This window comes from Hyaena hyaena, unplaced genomic scaffold, assembly GCF_003009895.1.
Source record: "Hyaena hyaena isolate Hyena2069 unplaced genomic scaffold, ASM300989v1 scaffold_592, whole genome shotgun sequence".
NCBI classification, from domain to species: Eukaryota; Metazoa; Chordata; class Mammalia; order Carnivora; family Hyaenidae; genus Hyaena; species Hyaena hyaena.
The window spans coordinates 124,628-144,135 of record NW_024081223.1 but is presented as its reverse complement, the minus strand read 5'-3'; the positions used below and the strand labels follow the sequence as shown (position 1 = coordinate 144,135).

The window sequence follows — 19,508 nt, the reverse complement described above, 5'->3', positions numbered from 1 at the left end:
TTAATTATCTGTGCCCAAAGTTATAGTCCCTCCTCCTCGTCTAATATGCTTAGAAATTGTTCCCAAACAATTTCCTTGGGTTTCTGCTTACTTAAAATAGGAAAATCTTTAGGTATGTCGATCTTCTTTTTCTAAGTCCAACTCGTACTTGGCTTCTTGGGTGTGCTAGCATCTGACTTTAGCTATAATCGTCTAGGAAGCAGAGAAGAATACTCAAAATGTGGGGCCTAAAAAGACCTCACAAGTTATTTACTTCAAGTAAAGTAACTGGCACATCTCCAACAGACTACAGTCAACCTCACGGGACAGGAGAGGGAGCTGTCTCTGCTGACAGGAAAGGTTCCATGAGATGGGGATTTAAAGTATTCAAATTCAATACATTCAAATGTGCCATATCAATTTGCAGGGCTTCTCTCCTTCCAAATCAGTGCCCTAATGTTCACCTAAAAGACATAGAAAAGCATGAATTTGGCTTATGCTCTAACCTTGATCACCCACTGGATCAGATTCTATCAGATTTGAGATTACATCAATCCTGAGATTGCAAGAGATAAAAGATTATCTTAGAGTGGTCACGGAAGCTCTGTGGTTCTCTGAACTTTTTCAAACTGATAAGATTGAACATAAACCCTGGACTCATCATTTTCCAGCTTTAATCTCCCCAGGACATCTCCATAGCTATCCTCTCCCACAGTCTTAGAAACGACTTATTTTCCTTCTAATGATTTACCATAGCAACTACTGTGCCAGAAAGAAGACATAAGTGATAACTGAAGTAACTTCTTCATCACAGTGTGCCATAAACTTTGAAAGTCCCGTTTTCTTTTTTCGTAATTTTTTTTAATGTTTACTTATTTTTTTGAGAGAGACAGAGTGTGAGTGGGGGAGGGGCAGAGAGAGAGGGAGACAGAATCTGAAGCAGGCTCCAGGCTCTGAGCTGTCAGCACAGAGTCCATCGTGGGGCTCAAACTCACTGACCACAAGATCATGGCCTGAGCTGAAGTTGGATGCTTAACCAACAGAACCACCCAGGCGCCCCTGAAACTCTAATAGTAATAGTATTAGTATTGCTGTTATCTTCAATACTAACCAGGTCAAATCATCAATCTAATGTTTCCATCCTTGAGAGCATTATCTGCAATTTCCTCTGGAAAGAGGAAACGGAAACCACTCTAGATTGGAGTGGGGGGTGAGGGGGGGTGTTAAGAAAAAAGAGATTTCATGCAAGGAAGAAGGTGTTTATAGAATCACTGTAAAGCCTATAGAAGCAGGAGGAGTCAGGAATGGAGAACGAATCATCATAATTGCAAGCCCAAGATCAAGAAGTGTCTGCTGCTGCTGCCACTAGTCACTAGTCTGTCATTGTCACTAGTACTGCTAATAATCTCTTTACCTGTGAAACTGAACCCTGAGACTGGCTGCAGTATCTGCCCCAACTCCCACTATATACCTGCAAGACCACTGTCTACAAACTTCCGGTCTCACATGCATGTATCCAAATGTAGAAGCTTATCTGTAACAAGAACCTTAGCTGCTCAAGATTTGGAAAACAGTTGAGTTACCAACTTCTAAAGAACAAGAAAGCGTTCTAAACCCAGCCTAGAACAGAGGAGGTGCAAACTGCACAAAATGCACCATGATTCAATAGCTTGTAGTCTCTATTTGGCTGTATGACCTCAGTCTTCCCAATTTTCCTCCGCTTCTTCCTGGTTCTCTAAGGCATCATCCTTATGATGTAAGAGGGTGGGGAGGCACCTTGAACTGATTCCTGGATATTCAATGGCTGGTATTCCTGGCCACCTAGTTACTGGTACCCAGCTGGGATCTCATGCTGAAGTCAGTGGTTAGTAAACTTGAGAGCCATCACTTATCTCCCTCTGAATTGAGATCTTATTATATTACTTTGCTACTTCTATTTTGAAATCTTCTATAATAGACAAGTGTTAAAAAATAATGAAGCATGCTAAAAGAAGAATATTTTATTTTATTTTTTTTAAGGAAGAATATTTTAAATGCAATGTTTAAATAATCTTCTATTCAATTTTTCACATTTAGTGGGATTTCTAAAAGCAAGTCTAATTTTATAAGTATAAACAGCATTTATGATAGACTTAATACTAATTTATAAAAACAGGACAATTTTATAGTTTTTATCATCTTCTCATATGTTTATGCATCCTTAAAGAGTCTTGGCAACATTCTGAAAAAGGTTTAGAACCTCTGGAAAGGGTCACAGTGAAACTCTCCCAGATGAAGAGAAGATAGGATGAAGGCTCATACCTTCTGCAAAGATGTCCAAAGAAGCTGCTCCTATGCCCCATGCAAAGTCCATTCTATCATATGTTTGGCTTTCTTGTCTCTTATGTTTAAAATTAACTAAAAAGTCATAAGTAATTTTGTGAGGTAAAATTATTTTCTTTTGTTCTCCCCCCCCAAAGAAAGACTTTTACAATTTTTGTGGTTTTTTAAAACAATACAAGAGCTTAAAATCAAACTCAGAAAATATCAATGAGAAAATATGTAAGCACTCAGAAGAGAATTCCTGTTAAAACCATCCATGACACCATGGTGCCCTTTAAAAAAAAAAGAAAGAAAGAAAGAAAAAAGAAATGTGATAGTGCTGGTCATGTTCTTTTTTTCTTTAATAATCATGATCATCCATCCATGTTAATACATCTCCAACATCAGGTTAAATGAGAGAAGACTTGAGGGAGTCATAATTAATATGCTATGAACAGGGTGCTGTGTGTCAGTACTTAAGAAAGCATTGTTTCTTGAAATGTGGTTCAAACACTAGTTGCCAAAGAATCACCTACAGCACCCATAGCGGAGATGTGGGAACCCACCTCAGACTTGTGAAATCACGACCTGTAGGTGGGGAGCCCAGAAATTTCCATTTGTCAACAAGCTCCCAGATGATGCTTGTCTCGCTAAGTTTGACAATCTCTTGTTTGTTTTAAAGAGAGGACCTATTTTTCCCAACACACCAGAACATTTCTGTTTTCTTGAATTTTCTGCTCTCTGATTTTTATTTTAGGAGACAACAACGGATGGCCTATACAATTTGACAAATACTTTGCCATTTACTACAGAATGACTTCCTTGTACCATTTTGAGACACAAACATCTGAATGCCGTAAGTAATCAGAGGGATTGAATCTCTTTTCCATGAGTTCATAAGACATCATGTTTTTAAAAGTTGAATCCAACATATTTTTTGAAAGATTAAGTATAGTTTTCTAACTGCAAACTTTATTAGACATGTAGCCTTAATTTGAGAATTCTATTTAAAAGTGATTCAGGGCTCCCAAGTATAAAAGCAATATATCATGTCAGATATTGTTGTGAACAAAATTAATGTCTGCCAGTCAGAGTTGCTATTATATGTCCCTCTTTCACAATCACTATAGACTTTGATACAAAGGGAACTGTAGAAATAGAAGGGCAGAGAAGCTGTTTGGATTTTAATGTTTGCAAGTGAAAAAGCTTCTGGGGTCTAAACTACTTTAGAAATACAAAAAGCCTCATTAATTATAACTTGATATGTTTAGTTGCATACTGAGAACTTCCAACACACAGGAGGGGCTGTGGGAACGTATAGCCTCAGGACTGACGCTGCATTATTTTAGAACATAAAGATCTTATAAATTTTTTCTTTTAAATAATTTTTGTTTATTCTGATATTATGCAGATGTAAATGTGTGCCTTGGAGTTAAAATTTATCCTAGCTTGGCAAAGCCTTGGTTAAATAATTGGGGGAAGAGGTGGAGAGAATCCTTTAGTATAATATTTCCTTTATGTTCTATTATAAGTTGTAAAGTATAGCTTTTTTTAAAAGGTTTAAATTTTTTTGTCTTCAGTATTCAGATGAGATCAATCAAAAACTACTAACAGTCCCCAATTTAAGGGGCCATGCATCTATTCTGTCAATCCACAGATTATAAGCCATCCATCTCAGCTTCACATTTTCTCCTTGTACAGGAATGAAATTACTTGATCATTGAAAAGCTAAAACGTTTTGGGAAAGAAAAAAGGTAACAGGTATAATTTAACTGCCAACAGAATCCCCCCCCCTAAAAAATTAATGGATTATGCCATGTTATCTCAAAACATGGATTTTATTTTTTTGTTTTATTGTATAGCCTTTTCTTTTTATTTCTTAAATTTTAATCGAATCTTTTTATATCTCCTTACCCTCAAATAGATTTTAGGCAGTTTACAACAAAAATATGGCTACTAACAGACTTAAGCCATTCATGCAACATTTAAGACAAAAATTCAACAGTGAATGATAAAGAGAATGGGAAGAAAACTTATATAAGGAAATCCTTACTGAGAAAAGTTCAGTAACTGTCTTCAAAACTTAGTTCTGAATTTTGTAGTCATCAGGCTAATGAAGGAAAATAATGGGTTACACACTTTTATAGCCTGGCTTATAAGGCGAAAACAAACAAATGGGGGAAAAACAGGTCAAGGTAGCAAGAGAGATAACTCTTTGCCTAATCCTGAACTCTGGGAGAAATGTGTCCTAAGTATAACTGCATGGAAAGAATGGAGCTACACAGTAAATGATATATCCTAAAAAAATTTTATCAGTTCTTAGGAAAGAACAAATATACAATTTTTAATTAGAGTTCTTTAAAGACAGCTCAGGAAGGCATGGTAATAAATAATTGAATGTCTTTTCCAAGCATAAAACTAATATAAAATGAAATGGAAAGTGTAGTGTAAAGCTTGGGGGTAAAACTTAAAGTTCCTAATGTACCACTTTATTTACCTTAGAGTATTATAAGGATTTATTGGAAATTAAACAGAATGGCTTATAATAATTTTTGCCTGAGTGAAGGAATCTGAGGAATTCACATTTATAAAGCCACCTTCTCAAGAACAAGATTATGGAAAACATGTCTATCATTAACCAATACATTATTAAAGTTTAAATTTGAGGGATTTGGAAAGTGCAGAGATTTAGAAAGAACTGTTTACTCAGCCATAATTTCACCACTCAGAGGCTACCAGCACTAACTTGCTGGTGCATTACTCACCTTTTTTTTTTTTTTTTTTAATTTTAGTATAGTTGAAATTTCCTGTGTAAATCATTTTTATCATATTTTCAGTTAGCATTTTAGCATAATCAGGTATCCATGCTGTTATAATCTCTTTGAATATACTATATAGTATATTCTAAGTGTTATAATTTGCTTAATCATTCTTTTATTTTTGGATATTTCAGTGGTTTTTTTTTCATTTTTCCCTATTACAGGTTACTCTGTAGTGAACATATATGAATTATCTTAACTCTGTCAATATAAACAGAAAAAACACACTGAAAGTAATGCTAGTTTCACTGCCTCCATTTTCACCCTTCCTACTCTCACCCTTAGAACCTTCATCTTCTTTCCCAACCCACACCCTTCCTTCCCCACAACACTCACGTTAGACATGGCTTTAACTTGGAGACAGAATCCATTTCTAGAGATCCATGGCTAAAATGGTTACCTACAGCCATAAAAGTGTTTAAAAGTTCTTGGTGGAGACTGTTTACAAAAAACACAAAACGTAAGTTATGATTTTGATCTCGTTTAATCCTATAAAATAGTCTGCAGAGTTATTTGGGAGGAGAGGCCAAACACCTGTCATCCCATAGCTGAGCAAAGGGACATATACTAGGTCAAAGTCATCCACCAGCTTTGTCATGGAAATCTCTACTTTGCCATTAAGACATTTTTCTACTCTCTGGAGACTTTACAGTAAAGGTTAAAAACTGGAAGCCCACAAGCAGAAAATTCTCATAGAAAGTTTTGTTCATTCTGTGATGTTTTAAAATATTTTGAGTCGGCTATTATCATTTTTTGTTAATAGGTACATAAGTACCTATATATTACACTGTATTTCTGGCTTCTTTGAGAAAGTTGGTTGGCTTGGCTACACGTGTTCTTACCCTAATATGGCAACAGGAGAAGCTGTTCCACTGGGACATTTGGACAAGGCCCACACCTATTTTGCCAGTCCCCTGGACGTTAAGGGTCTGTAACCTCTACCATAGAGGTTAGGGTTTCAAAGTAAATGTAGAGGGGAAACACTCCTCATTGTTCTCATTAATCAACTATTCCCATTCTCCTACTGTGCTATATGAACACATCATTACAAGCCTCAATAGACGTTAGAACTATGAGATCACATCTTTAGGACCATCACCACAGCCCCACAAGATGGCCAAAGGGATACATTCAACTCTCCCTCTTCCCAATGGCAGCAGTGAGAATGTAATGGCTGGCTATGCATAAAAAAATTCACTCCAAGGGCACCTGGCTGGCTCAATTGGCTAAATGTCCAACTTTGGCTCAGGTCATGACCTCACAGCTCAGGTCATGATCTCACAGTTGGTGGGTTTAATCCTCACATCGGGCTTGCTGATGTCAGCATGCAGCCCACTTTGGATCCTCGGTCCCCTTCTCTCTCTGTCCCTCCCCCACTTGTTCTCTCTCTCTCTCTCAAAAATAAATAAAACATTTTTTAAAAAAGTTCACTCCCATAAATGACATTTTAGACATCCTTACATCCCTATGTAATCCAAAAGAAGATCATAAAAAATCCTTTAAAGAACTCCTGAATTTTCCAGGGGGGGAAGAAAAGAATTCTGCCAACACTATAGTTCATGTTTAGTTCTCCTCTTTCTTGCTAGTTAAAAATGACTTAATCTTCCATTAAGGGTTTATGTTATTGATAAATGCTTTATTATTTTTTAATGTTTTATTTACTTTTGAGAGAGAGAGCAGGCAAGCATGATTGAGGGAGGGGCAGAAAGAGAGAGGGACAGAGAATCCAAAGCAGGCTCTGTACTGACAGCAGCGAGCCCAGTTGGGGGCTCAAACTCATGAACAGTAAGATCATGACCTTAGTCAAAGTCGAGGCTCACCTTTACTGAGCCACCCAGACACCCAGATAAATAGTTTATTCTTAAGTAGCAGCTTTAATATGGACATTCATCACACACTGCCAGTCATGCGACCCCTAGACATAACCGCTCTCCTTATGTGCGTAAAAGCAGATGATTTCATTGATTTTTGCAGCAAATGGAGAAGAGTAGTATGCTATTTAAAAAAAATGAGTTGGTAAATTGTAAGTTTTTTCATTTTAATGTTCTAGCATCATTTTAACATTAAATTAAAAGCGAACTTTGTAAACTTCATTTAAAGCAGTGCCCAAATTGCTTAGGTAAAACAGGACATACTTGTGTACTAAATAATTTTCTCATAGCTTTTCATTTCTTTCTTTTCATCACCCTCCTTTCCTTGGTCCCTCACTACCCTCATTCCTTACTCAGTGGTCGGTTCTGTGCCCATGCAATGTCTTTGCCGAGGTTTAGAGGTTGACTGTGATGAGACCAATTTACGAGCTGTTCCATCAGTTTCTTCAAATGTGACTGAAATGTAAGTAGAAAAGAATGGCTTCAACCGAACAGCCAGAATAGCACCTGGAAAATTGTATCATACTTTAGGCCGTGTCATTATTAATGCATTTTTATTCAAAGATGGTGTCATTGTTCTCTGTCAATTATAACGATTGCTGATATTTATTGTACATTTAGTAAATGCTAGGCCCTACTCTAGATTTATCTATATATTACTTTATTTAATCCCTCATAATAATCCTATTATTTACTGTTTCCACATTTTACCTAAACAAAAAATGTCATTGTTTATGTGCTAGTAAAAAGGCTGCCAGTTAACCTATGATATAGAATTTTCTTTTTACACAAATGGACATTTATTGAAAGAGCTCTTTCAGACTTTGTTAGAAACATTCCTATCTGTAAACAAAAAAAAAAAGAAAACAATAACAAAAACTGGATAAAATATTCCTAGAACTTCACATTTAAAATCTAACTCTTCTGAATCACATTTGACTGACAGGTGTTGCTGTTGGTTTTTTCCCAAGTAACTCAAACTTATGTATATAAAAATATCTTCACAAAAAGTAGTTTGCTGACCCAGTAATGATTCGAATTCAACAAACTTTAGCAACACAGTCACACACATTTGGCTGAAACTTTTAAAAAGCAATCAGTGGAGGATGAGTAGTTTCATCCAATATTTTTGCTGAGTTTTTTGTTTTAGTGCCTATGGTTCTGATTTTGAGTATATGAAGACAAAATCAGAGTAATTCTTAAGTTTACAAATATGGGCAAGTCCTGCCTTCATCAAACCACATAACACAGCAACCCATATAGTTGAGGTATAAGAGATGGGGAGAGCGAGAGCTCAGAGTTCCTGTAGAGAGTGGTACCATCAAATTAACAGAATCTGGGAGGGTTTACTCAATGGACAGTGACCTGAAGAGTTTATTCAAATTGGTAATAAGCTAAGAATATCAGGCTGGTTACACCACAAAGACTTGTTTTCCAAGGTAGGTGATAATCCCACCTGAATTATCCTCAACTCACTGTCACTCTTTCTCCCAGTAATTAGTCTTAGCCCGAGATCCCGTGGAGAGTTGCCATGCTTTAAATCATGACTATACCTGTTCGGTATAAAAATTGATGATGATTTCATTCTATTTTCAAAGGAAAAACATGGATCACCCCCACTCCTTGTATCAAATTAGCAGAAAATCAAAGAATACCCTGATACAGCCAGTCTCACTTTTCACTTTCCTACAAGTAAGATTTGAATCTGTTCTTCTGCAACTTAACTAAACTTTGCGTACGAAAGGAAGAGATGGGCAGAACTGGAGGGATGGAAGAAGACAGACAATGATTAACCAGAAAGTGTGTACCCCTAAAGAATACCTAAAGGCATTCTGATACAAATTTGAGTAAAAAACTGTTGACTCAATACATATATTCATACATATATTCACACAAACGTTCAGAAAGAGGTGTGTGCAATCCTGTGGGCCACCAGTTTTTAACCCTTGGTACAGAGAAAAAAACTGGGATCTGCTCTTTGTGAATGACTGACTACACGACAGTGAGAGAGAAGGAAGAGTCCAAGATGAGTTCAGAGTTTCCCTCTTGAGTAAATAGAGTGATCCAAGAATGGAGACACTTGGTGACAGTTAAGTGGCTAAGATTAGGACTCCAATTTTAGATGACTTTTTCAACTTGAGGTTAACAGGTCACTCAGTAGAAAATTTCAACAGGCATTTGGAGATGTAGAAATAAAGCTCAGGAGTTTATATCTATAACACTTTCTTTCTTGTTTTGTTAAAAAAATGTATTTTCTTGTGTCTTGGATTGAGCAGCTTGAATCAAGTTCCTCATTTCTACTTTTTTCTTCAGAAAGCTGACTCAGCATCATACCTCACTCCAGTCTTTATTCAATTCCACAGAGAAAGGAATGTTAGGCTTTATAGCAAATACATTAAAAGAGTAAATATCAAATTTTATTACCAAGTTCATTCCATATTTTGAATTGGAAGTCTCATAGAGAAATGTCAGAAATGAACTAAATCATGTATAAGTCTTAAAGAAACCAATAATCGAAGTAATATTTGTTGAAGTTGGGGGGACACCTGGGTGGCTCAGTCAGTTAAGTGTCTGACTTCGGCTCAGCTCATGACCTCTAGGTTCGTGAGTTGGAGCCCTGTATCAGGCTTTGGGCTGCTTCAGGTTCTGTGTCTCCCTCTCTCTCTGCCCCTCCCCCACTCATGCTCTTCTCTCTTCCTCTTAAAGATAAATAAACATTTAAAAGTGTATATGTTTATTGAAGTTGGGATTTTTAAGACATTTCACATAAGTATAATGAACAGAAGAGACAAAGAGATAAACATGATTATTTATGCATTGTTCTAGCTTCCTAAACATTAATTTTGACTGCAAGAGAGCTGACTATAAGATGCTGGAATTTAATCACTAAACCACATAATCAATTGTAAGAGCTTTCTTTATCAAAACTGCAGCTAGCTTTGACAACAATAATTAAACTAAGCAGTTTCTCTTACACACATACACTTTACTTTGTGAAGAGTCAAACTTGGAATATTACATTTTAAAACTCAAGAATTTATTATGTTAAAAAATTGGGGGTTGACCTATTCCATGAGAATAATAACACCTACCCGTTCCCATTTCAAGAGGGTATTATGATAATATCGAGAATGCTATTTGTAAAAATATTTGACATCACTTAGAAAGATGTAGCCTATAAAACCTAGGTACCATTAATAAAAGACCAACTTCCTTACAGACAATATTTAGGAGTCCTTAAGTGAGCTTTTCTTCCCTCCAGAGTAACTTTCCCACTCAGGTGAATTAGCCTCTTCCTCTTTTATTCTCTCATTGAAACTCACCTGTGTCTCCTTTAAGCGCATCTAACGTTTTTCCTTGTACTATTGTGGTTGGGCTCCTAATCTCTATCAGAAAAAAGGAAAATGCCATCAACTTCATGAGGGCCTACAAAATTTATTCTCTATATCCTCCGAAGTTCCTAACAGAGTATCATAAGCTCTAAACAGTTTTTGAAATGAATTTATAACAAAATACATATAATAAAAATAAAAAAGCTGATGGCCTTTTTAGACTTGGGCTATAAGACTGAAGTTATTGTCCAAAGAAAAATCTCTACTTGTAGATAAAATATGTTCTTTGTCACCCCAATAGAGTATAAGCTCTTAAGAGCAGAGATATTACTTCTTCCAAAGGGCAAATGGAGGGGCTCCTGGGTGGCTTAGTCTGTTAAGCTTCCGACTTTCGCTTAGGTCATGATTCCGCGGTTTGTGGGTTCGAGCCCTGCGTCGGGCTCTGTGCTGACTGCCAGCTCAGAGCCTGGAACCTGTTTCAGTCTGTGACTCCCTCTCTCTCTGACCCTCCCCTGCTCACGCTGTCTCTCTCTCTCTCTCTCCTAGAAATAAATAAAACATTAAAAAAAACAAAAAACAAAGTGCAAATGGAAGGCATTCATCATATGTTTATTGAGCGAATGAATGAATGAACACATTTTTGAAAACACACTAAGCTTTTGTCAATATTTTTAAATCAAACTCAAATATTCAACAGTTTATTTTCATACAACACAAACATTTAAATAGGATGTAAAGCAGAATTGAAGATCCAAGCCAAGGGAGAATGATTAGTAGAAAGAGGATTCACAATTAGCTAACATAAGGAATGAAAGGACATTTAGTGATAGCCTGGGGCAGCTAAGAATGTTTCAAGAGAGGATTCGTAGTTGATCAACCTTTGGCACTCATTCATTAAAAACTTACTAAGTGACTGGGGTTTGTATTCTAGAACAGTGTTTCTTAATTTTTTTTCTCTTTCATTACTGCCCCCCAAGCCTTTTTAGACATTGTTTTTCTGTTTTTCCCTCCTGTAAAATTCTAATACTACATATATACTATATATCTGTTTATGTAAACCTGTTCTTCATCCATTTAAAAAGATAAGATTTTTTTCATTCCTGTAGAACCAATTTTCATACCTTGGGGCAATAATACCTCCATTGAAAACACATGGATTCCTAGACTCCAGAAATACCATTTCTCAAATTAGATTCCAAAATTATGTCCTGGGGAGTCTGAGAAACTATTTTTCTTTAAGAAGATATCATCGCCAAGTTTAAGTAACACTGGTCCAAAACCAACATAACAACTAACATTGGTAGTGCCCTACTATACGATACTATTTTAACCTGAGTCATTTATGTGGATCAAGTTTCTCCAAGTGTTTATCCCACAACGGTTAACCTCCAGACATTCGTCTGCTCCATTGTATTATATAAAGATGGTAATAATTATTGCATCATATTATTACAGGTCATCTAGTCCAAATCCGTGCTTTCACAGTTAAAGACACGGACAAGGAAAGATTATGTATGATTCATGATACACGCAAGGGACTCCAGTTGTAATGGTTTGGGTTTTGTTCTGTTTGGTTTGATTTTTTCCTTCTTAAATTTTGTTCCTACTACCTTACATTGCTTTTCCTTAAAAAGTTAAAGGTTTAGGTCCATTCCAGTACAACCACAATTATGTGGATATAGTTTGTGTCAAGCTGCATATCAAATTGTGATACAAGGGGAAAGTTTTCTATGCAATTTACTAGAAACTGAAATAAAATCACTTATTGAATAAAGACAGTTCAATTATACTTCCTAACTGACAGTTTCCTTCATAACTAATTTTAAAAGGAATTAGAAACAAAACAACACAACACACACACACACACACACACAACAAAGGTAGTGGATGTGAACAATGAAATTGAAGAATATAAAATTACTTAAGTACTTGAATGTGCTTTACAGAAAACACTATTTTATTGTCACTTTAAAACTGAGATTATAAACCTAATGTTTATTAAATAAAAAGAGAAAAGGAAAATGTGATTGAAAATTATTTTCCCCGTTTAATTATTTTTGTGTTTTGTCAGAATTACAATGTAGTAATCTAAATTTAAGAAAAGGTAAATATCTTTAATAATATGAAATTAACAGTTAGATCCAATTCAAATGGTACTATGGATATGAAAGTAACATCATGAAATAAAATGTTTTCTGAAAGCTGGTGCTAAAGTAAATAAAGCTTATAATTATTTTATTTTAAATTTATTGTATTACTTGTAGTTTAAAAGTAAAGGAAAAAACTTTAAGAACCAAAATTTACATTTATTTCAGGTCACTTCGGTGGAACTTAATAAGAAAGCTTCCTCCTGACGGCTTCAAGAAGTACCATCACCTTCAGAAGCTGTAAGAAAAAATTTAATCCCCAGTATTTAATTCACTAACTTGTTTTGACATATCTCTTCCTTCCCACTTCTGTGGAAACCAATGCTGTTCCAGGGCTTACATCTAATTCCTCTTCAGGAAATTATTTAGCTGTTAGCCTAAGACTACCAGGGAACTTTTTTTTAGAAGTTCTAGAAGCCATTCCAGAAAAATCTCAAATACTTATTCCCAAAGAAACTAGAGCATTTGAGCTATGACTTCTTCTGCCACACACTAGACTGTGAAGAACTTTCTTCCATATGTGTGCAAATTCAATCTCCAACTAAGAGAGCGAGTCTTGGTGGTTTGATACCCCAGAGCATGTTGTTTACGGGATTTAATCCCATTTTCACATCTGCCATGTAAGTTGAGTTTTCTTTTGGCCTCAGGTAGTATCTGACATGTTTTATTACCATCAGTTTAGCATTTTAATATATACTCCAAGACTCCATAATGGCCCAGGTTATGTTTACCTGATATTTAGGTCAACTTTGTGACTAAATCATATCATACTTGAACTGCTGGGTTTAAATATCCTGTTTATAATCATGCTATCTAGAAGAGATCTCAGAATTCCTCATTTCATTTTCATACTTATGTTGCTTTTGGTTCTGGTTTTATACTGAAGAAACCTCACACATAGATGTATATGTGTGCATTCTTCTCTAAGATAATGAATATAGGGCACCTGGGTGGTTCAGTCGGTTAAGCGTCTGACTCTTGATTTCAGCTCAGGTCATGATCTCAGGATTGATGAGTTTGAGCTTCACATCAGGCTCTGTGCTGACAGCATGGAGCCTGCTTGGGATTCTCTCTCTCCTCTCTCCTCTCTCTCTCTCTCTCTCTCTCTCTCTCTCCCTGCCTTTCGCCCACTTATGCACACACTCTCTCAAAAATAAATAAATAAACATTAAAAATTTTAAGATAACAAATAAAAAAACTAGAAGAAATATTAATCTATTTCACTCAATGAAATGTGCTCAAAACCCGGATAATCTGCAAAAAAAGTATGTTTCGTATTTAAAAATTAAAATTTCAATAAAAATTTCTTTCAAAACTTTATTCTGGATGTTCAGCAATCAGCAGAGAAGAGCTTTTCAAAATTAGGCCTCATATAAAAACTTCAAGAGTATGCTTCCATATTTTATTTCCTGATCTTTGGAGTATGAAGAATTTTTCTGATCTGTAGCACCACCTTATGTCCACATGTTGAAAAGGAATTAGGACTTCAAATTTAAATATCAAACTTCAGGTTTACGTAACAGTAGTTTAGCATTTTTCCATAATAAATGTTGAAATAATTTTTTAAAGATTTTATTTTTAAGTAATCTCCACACCCAGTGTGGGCCTTACACTCACAACCCTGCTCTACTGACTGAGGCAGTTAAGGGTCCCAAATTAATTCTTGAATAGCCAATTTGTTTTAACTAATATATAAAAGAGTCTCATTACAAAATAAAATTATGTACCTGGCTCTTACACTTGATCTTAGCCAAAAGGCCGAGAAGCAATCTACCTGGTGATTAGAGCTATAGGTTTGCTCAACCTCCACACAATACAGTCTATTGCTTAGCAGATTATTAAAATAGTTAGAAAGAAATAAATACATGCTAAAGCTGCTCCATGTATTAGTGAGAAAGATTCATTCCCTACTATGTGATTGGAACTATAGCATGTTCTGTGAAAAGTGTTAAATGCATAATACATTTAAGAATAACACTGTTATAATCAAAGTTAGGTTTTCTTCCATGTTGGAGAAATAAGGGATCTTTTTTAGCCAAAAGTTCTAATTAACTAAGAATTTGTTCATACTGTTTTCTTCCTTATTGCTCCTAATATTTATTAAAAATATATGTATACTTTATTTATAAAATAAATATATATACATATACATATATATATACATATACATATATACACAGAGCACCCTCTGAAGTGCAGAAGTGCAAAGCTTTACAAGGATGCAGTTGTTGCAATTGGTTGTGTTCTGGTATCTAGTTTCTTTGACCTTCAGTTAACACAGGCCAATCTAGTTAGTTATGTAAAACTACATTCTTGTCTTGACATGCTAGTCTAATTTATATTCTTTCAGTCTTATTTTTTTATTTTTTTCTTCTGTCATAAATATTTCTTATAAGTGTCTTCAAACACTTAAAAAAAGTTTTAATGTTTTATTTATTTCTGAGAGAGCATGAGTAGGGGAGGGTTAGAGAGAGAGGGAGACACAGAATCTGAAACAGGTCCAGGCTCTGAGCTAGCTGTCAGCACAGAGCCCGACGCAGAGCTTGAACCCACGAACCGCGAGATCATGACCTGAGCCAAAGTCTGACACTCAACCGACTGAGCCACCCAGGTGCCCCTCTTCAAGCACTTTTTAAAGCAAGGCTTGGAGTGTCAAATTAATAAAATTAAAGCTGCATTACTAGCAGATTTGCGATTAACATGGAATATGATTGAGGCCTTAAAGGTGTCACATCTTGTACTTTTGCCAGCAGTTAAGATAATGGCGTAGTCGGAAGACCCTCTGCTTGCCTCCTCCCTCGAACACAGCCAGATAAGTAACAAATCATTCTGAGCACCCAAGAAATCGATCTGAGGACTGACACAGCAAAACTACACAACTAGAGGGAGAAAAACAGCCTCATCATGGAAGTTAGAAGCGCAGGGAGTTGATTTGGGTGAGAAAAGAATTGCAGATGCTGCAGAGGGGTAGGAGCCCTGATCATGGAGAGGGGGGAGAGAGAGAAAGAGAATGAAAGCAGTGAACAGGGGACTCCACAGAAAAACTCTTCCCTAAAACCATTGACTGAGAAAAGGAGAGGAGCTGACAACCACAAGTTTTTATAAGCAGTGGAGGTCAAAGTCTGAAGGTTTAGAAGTCTGTGCCATCACTACGGTCATTCCTGGTGGGTTTAGTGGTGCTCCTGTGGGGAAGGAGGGCAGAGGCCCAGGAGCAGACAGCATGCTCTGAGGGTCCCCTAGGTCACCTGGGGAGAAACAGTTCCCCTGCTTGGAGTGCATTTGGGAAGAGGCAGCACTGCCTCTTAGGGGACAAAAGAGAAGGTGGGAATCCTTGAATGGCCCGATTAATTAGCATAGCAGCAGAGGCACCTACTGAAGGTAGTTAGCCTGGAAACCAGCTTTTGGGTGTGCTTTATCATAAACTCTTAGCCCCATCATGGACGTGCACCGGCTTTTCTGGGAAAACTCAGCACCATCCAGTGTGGCAAGACCCTTTTCCAGAGGGTCATCATGTGCCTGCGCTATACTGTCTCTAAATTTGGAGCTTTGAAACCCATTCCCATGACTGAGATAAAACACAGGAGTACTGTGCTGTGAGGAGAACACACGGCTCAGAAACAGAGAGAATGAAGGCAGGATTCTGATGGAAGCCTGCGACACAAAAGGGGAGACTGTTCGCTCTTCTGTGAAGGTTTCCTGAACAACAGCAGGCAAGAACTCCCCTCTCTAGAGATGACAGATATGCCCTGCAGGTTCATCTTTACAAAGGCCAGTCAGCCTGAGAACCAGCACAGCAGGCCCCTCCCCCAGAAGACTAGCACAAATCCCCCTGCAAACACTAAGCCTACTGATCATAGGGTGCTGCAAAGCCTCAGCTCTGGGGGATATAGGATCTAGGCTTTTTTTTTTTTTTTTAACGTTTATTTTTGAGACAGAGAGGAAAAGAGAGAGAGAATGAGTGGGGGAGGGACAGAAAGAGGGGACAGAGGATCCGAAGTGGGCTCTGCGCTGAAAGGCTGACAGCAGAGAGCCCGATTTGGGGCTCGAACTTACGAACCACAAGATCATGACTGGAGCTGAAGTCAGAAGCTTAACCAACTGAGCCCCCAAGACACCCCAGGATCTAGACTTTTCTACCAAGTAGACCAAAATATATCTAGTTAAAACATGCCAAATGCTGGACCAGGTCCAAATACTCCACACTGCAGGCAAGGAGAAATTCTGCAGAGGACTCATCTGAGAGAAAGAGCAACCAAATTGCAGCAGCAGAAAGCATAGAGCATACACCAAAAATCTTCCTGAAATGCGAGGTCCTGGACAGTATATGCTCTGCAGAGGACTCATCTGAGAGAAAGAGCAACCAAATTGCAGCAGCAGAAAGCATAGAGCATACACCAAAAATCTTCCTGAAATGCGAGGTTCTGGACAGTATATGCTCTTCTTAATGTAACCATTACTCTCAGAAGCAGGAAATACAACAGGTTTTCCTAACACACAGTAGACAGAAGTTTAGGCAAAAGGCCAAGATGGAGGACTTCATCCAAAAAGGAAAACTGGAAGACGTAATGGGCAGGGATCTAATCAAAACAGATATAACTAATATGTCTGAATCAGAATATAAAGCAACAATCATAAGTATACTCGCCGGCCTTGAGAAAAGCATAGAAGAAACCAGAGAGAACCTTACCACAGATAAAAAAAAATAACTGAAAACTAGTGAGGCCTAATTTTAAAAAAAAGTTATAACTGAGATGCAAAATGACCAGATGTATTGACAACTAGGATGGATGAAGTGTAAGAGTGAATCAATGATATGGAAGATAAAATTATGGAAAGCAATGAAGCTGAAAAGAAGAGGAAAAGAAAGATATCAGATCAGAAATGTAGACTTAGGGAACTCAGTGATTCCATTAAGCCTAATAACATTTGTATCAGAGAGGTCCCAGAAGAAGAAGGCAGGGAAAAGGGGGCTGAAGGTTTCTATGAGCAAATTATAACTGAAAACTTCTCTAATCTGGTGAGGCTTCTCTAATCCAAGAGGCACGGGGAACTCCCATCAAAATCAACAAAAGCCAGCCATCTCTAAGACATATTATAGTCAAATTTACAAAATCCAGAGAAAAGACAGAATCCTGAAAGCAGCAAGGGAAAATAGTTCTTAACCTACAAGGGAAGACACATCACATTTGCAGCACATCTATCCACAGAAATTTGGCAGGTCAGAATGGAATGGCAGGATATATTTAATGTACCGGATGGGAAAAATATGCAGCCAAGAATGCTTTATCCAGCAAGGCTGTCATACAGAATAGAAGGAGAGATAAAGAATTTCCCAGACAAACAAAAACTAAAGGAGTATATGACCACTAAACCAGGCCCACAAGAAATATTAAAGGGGACTCTTTGATGGGGAAGTAGAAATCAAAAGCAACAAAGATTAGAAAGGAACAGAGAACATTACCAAAAACACCAACTTTAGAGGTAATACAATGGCACTAAATTCATATCTATTAGTAATCACTCTGAATGTAAATGGACTAAAAGCTCCAATCAAAAGACATAGAGTAGGGGTACCAGGGTGGCTCAGTCATTTCAGCATCCAACTTCAGCTCAGGTCATGATCTCAGTTTGTGAGATCAAGCCCCATATCAGGTTCACTGCTGTCAGCCTGTCAGTGCAGAGCCCACTTCAGATTCTCTGTCCTCCTCTCTCTGCCCCTCCCCCACTTGTGCCATCTCAAAAATAAATAAACATTTTTAAAAAAGACATAGAGTACCAGAATGGATAACAAAAACAAGACCCATCTATATGCTGCCTACAAGATAATCATTTTAGACCTAAAACTACTACCTATATTAAAATTTAAGGGATGGAGAACCATCTGTCATGTCAATGGACATCAAAAGAAAGCTGGAGTAGCCATACTTGTATCAGACAAACTAGATTTTTAAAAATTTTTAACATTAATTTATTTCTGAAATAAAAACAGAGCACAAGCAAGGGAAGAGTAGAGAAAGAGGGAGATACAGAATCTGAAACAGGCTCCAGGCTCTGATCTGTCAGCACAGAGCCCAATGCGAGGCTCAAACTCATGAGCCATGAGATCATGACCTGAGCCAAAGTCAGACACTTAACCGACTGAGCCACCTAGGGGCCCCTACACAAACTATATTTTAAACCAAAGACTGTAACCAGAGATGAAGAAGGGGATTACATCCTAATTAAGGGGGTCTGTCCGTCATGAAGATCTAACGATTTTAAATATTTATGCCTCCATATTGGCATACCCAAATACATAAATCAATTAATCAAAAACATAAAGAAACTAATTTATAATTAATACAATAACAGTAGGGGCTTTAAACTTGCACTCACAGCAATGGACAGATCATCTAGGCAGAAAATCAATAAAGAACAGTGGCTTTGAAAGACACACTGAACCAGAAGTACTTAACAGATATATTCAGAACACTTCATCCTAAAGTAACAGATTACACATTCTTTTCAAGTGCACATTGAACATTCACTGGAATAGGTCACATAGTGGGTCACAAACCAGGCTCAACAAGTACAAAAAGATTGAGATCATACCATGCAAATTTTCTAACACTATGAAACTTGAAGTCAGCCACAGAAAATATGTTGAAAAACCACAAATACATGGAGGTTAATGAACATTCTATGAAAGAACGAATAGGTCAACCAGGAAATTAAAGAAGATATAAAAAAATAGATATAGGGCAAATGAAAATGAAAACAAGACAGTCCAAAACCTTTTGGATGAAGCAAAGGTGGTCCTAAGAGGCAAGTATATACTAACACATGCCTACCTTAAGAAACAAGAAAAGTCTCAAATACACAACCTAACCCCACACCTAAAGAATCTAGAAAAGGAACAGCAACTAAAGCCTAAAGCCAGCAAAAGAGGGGAAATAATAAAGATTAGTGCAGAAACAAACAATATAGAAACAAAAACTTATAGAACAGATTAACAAAACTAAGAGCTGGTTCTTTGAAAGAATTAAGAAAATTGGCAAACCTGTAGCCAGACTTATCAAA

At 37.0% G+C, this 19,508-nt stretch overlaps 1 protein-coding gene across 7 annotated transcripts in view; it reads left to right on the top strand.

Moving 5' to 3' along the window:
• Nucleotides 1-19,508, top strand: part of RXFP1 (relaxin family peptide receptor 1) — a 111,430-nt gene that overhangs the window by 54,836 nt on the left and 37,086 nt on the right. For 6 of the 7 annotated variants that reach the window (XM_039256868.1, XM_039256869.1, XM_039256870.1 and 3 more), the window contains exons 3-5: nucleotides 3,038-3,136; nucleotides 7,328-7,433; nucleotides 12,618-12,689. In XM_039256868.1, coding sequence (XP_039112799.1) covers nucleotides 3,038-3,136; nucleotides 7,328-7,433; nucleotides 12,618-12,689 — 277 coding nt within the window. Of the gene's footprint in view, nucleotides 1-3,037; nucleotides 3,137-7,327; nucleotides 7,434-12,617; nucleotides 12,690-19,508 lie in introns of those variants that run through there. The other variant, XM_039256874.1, reaches the window with a different exon arrangement.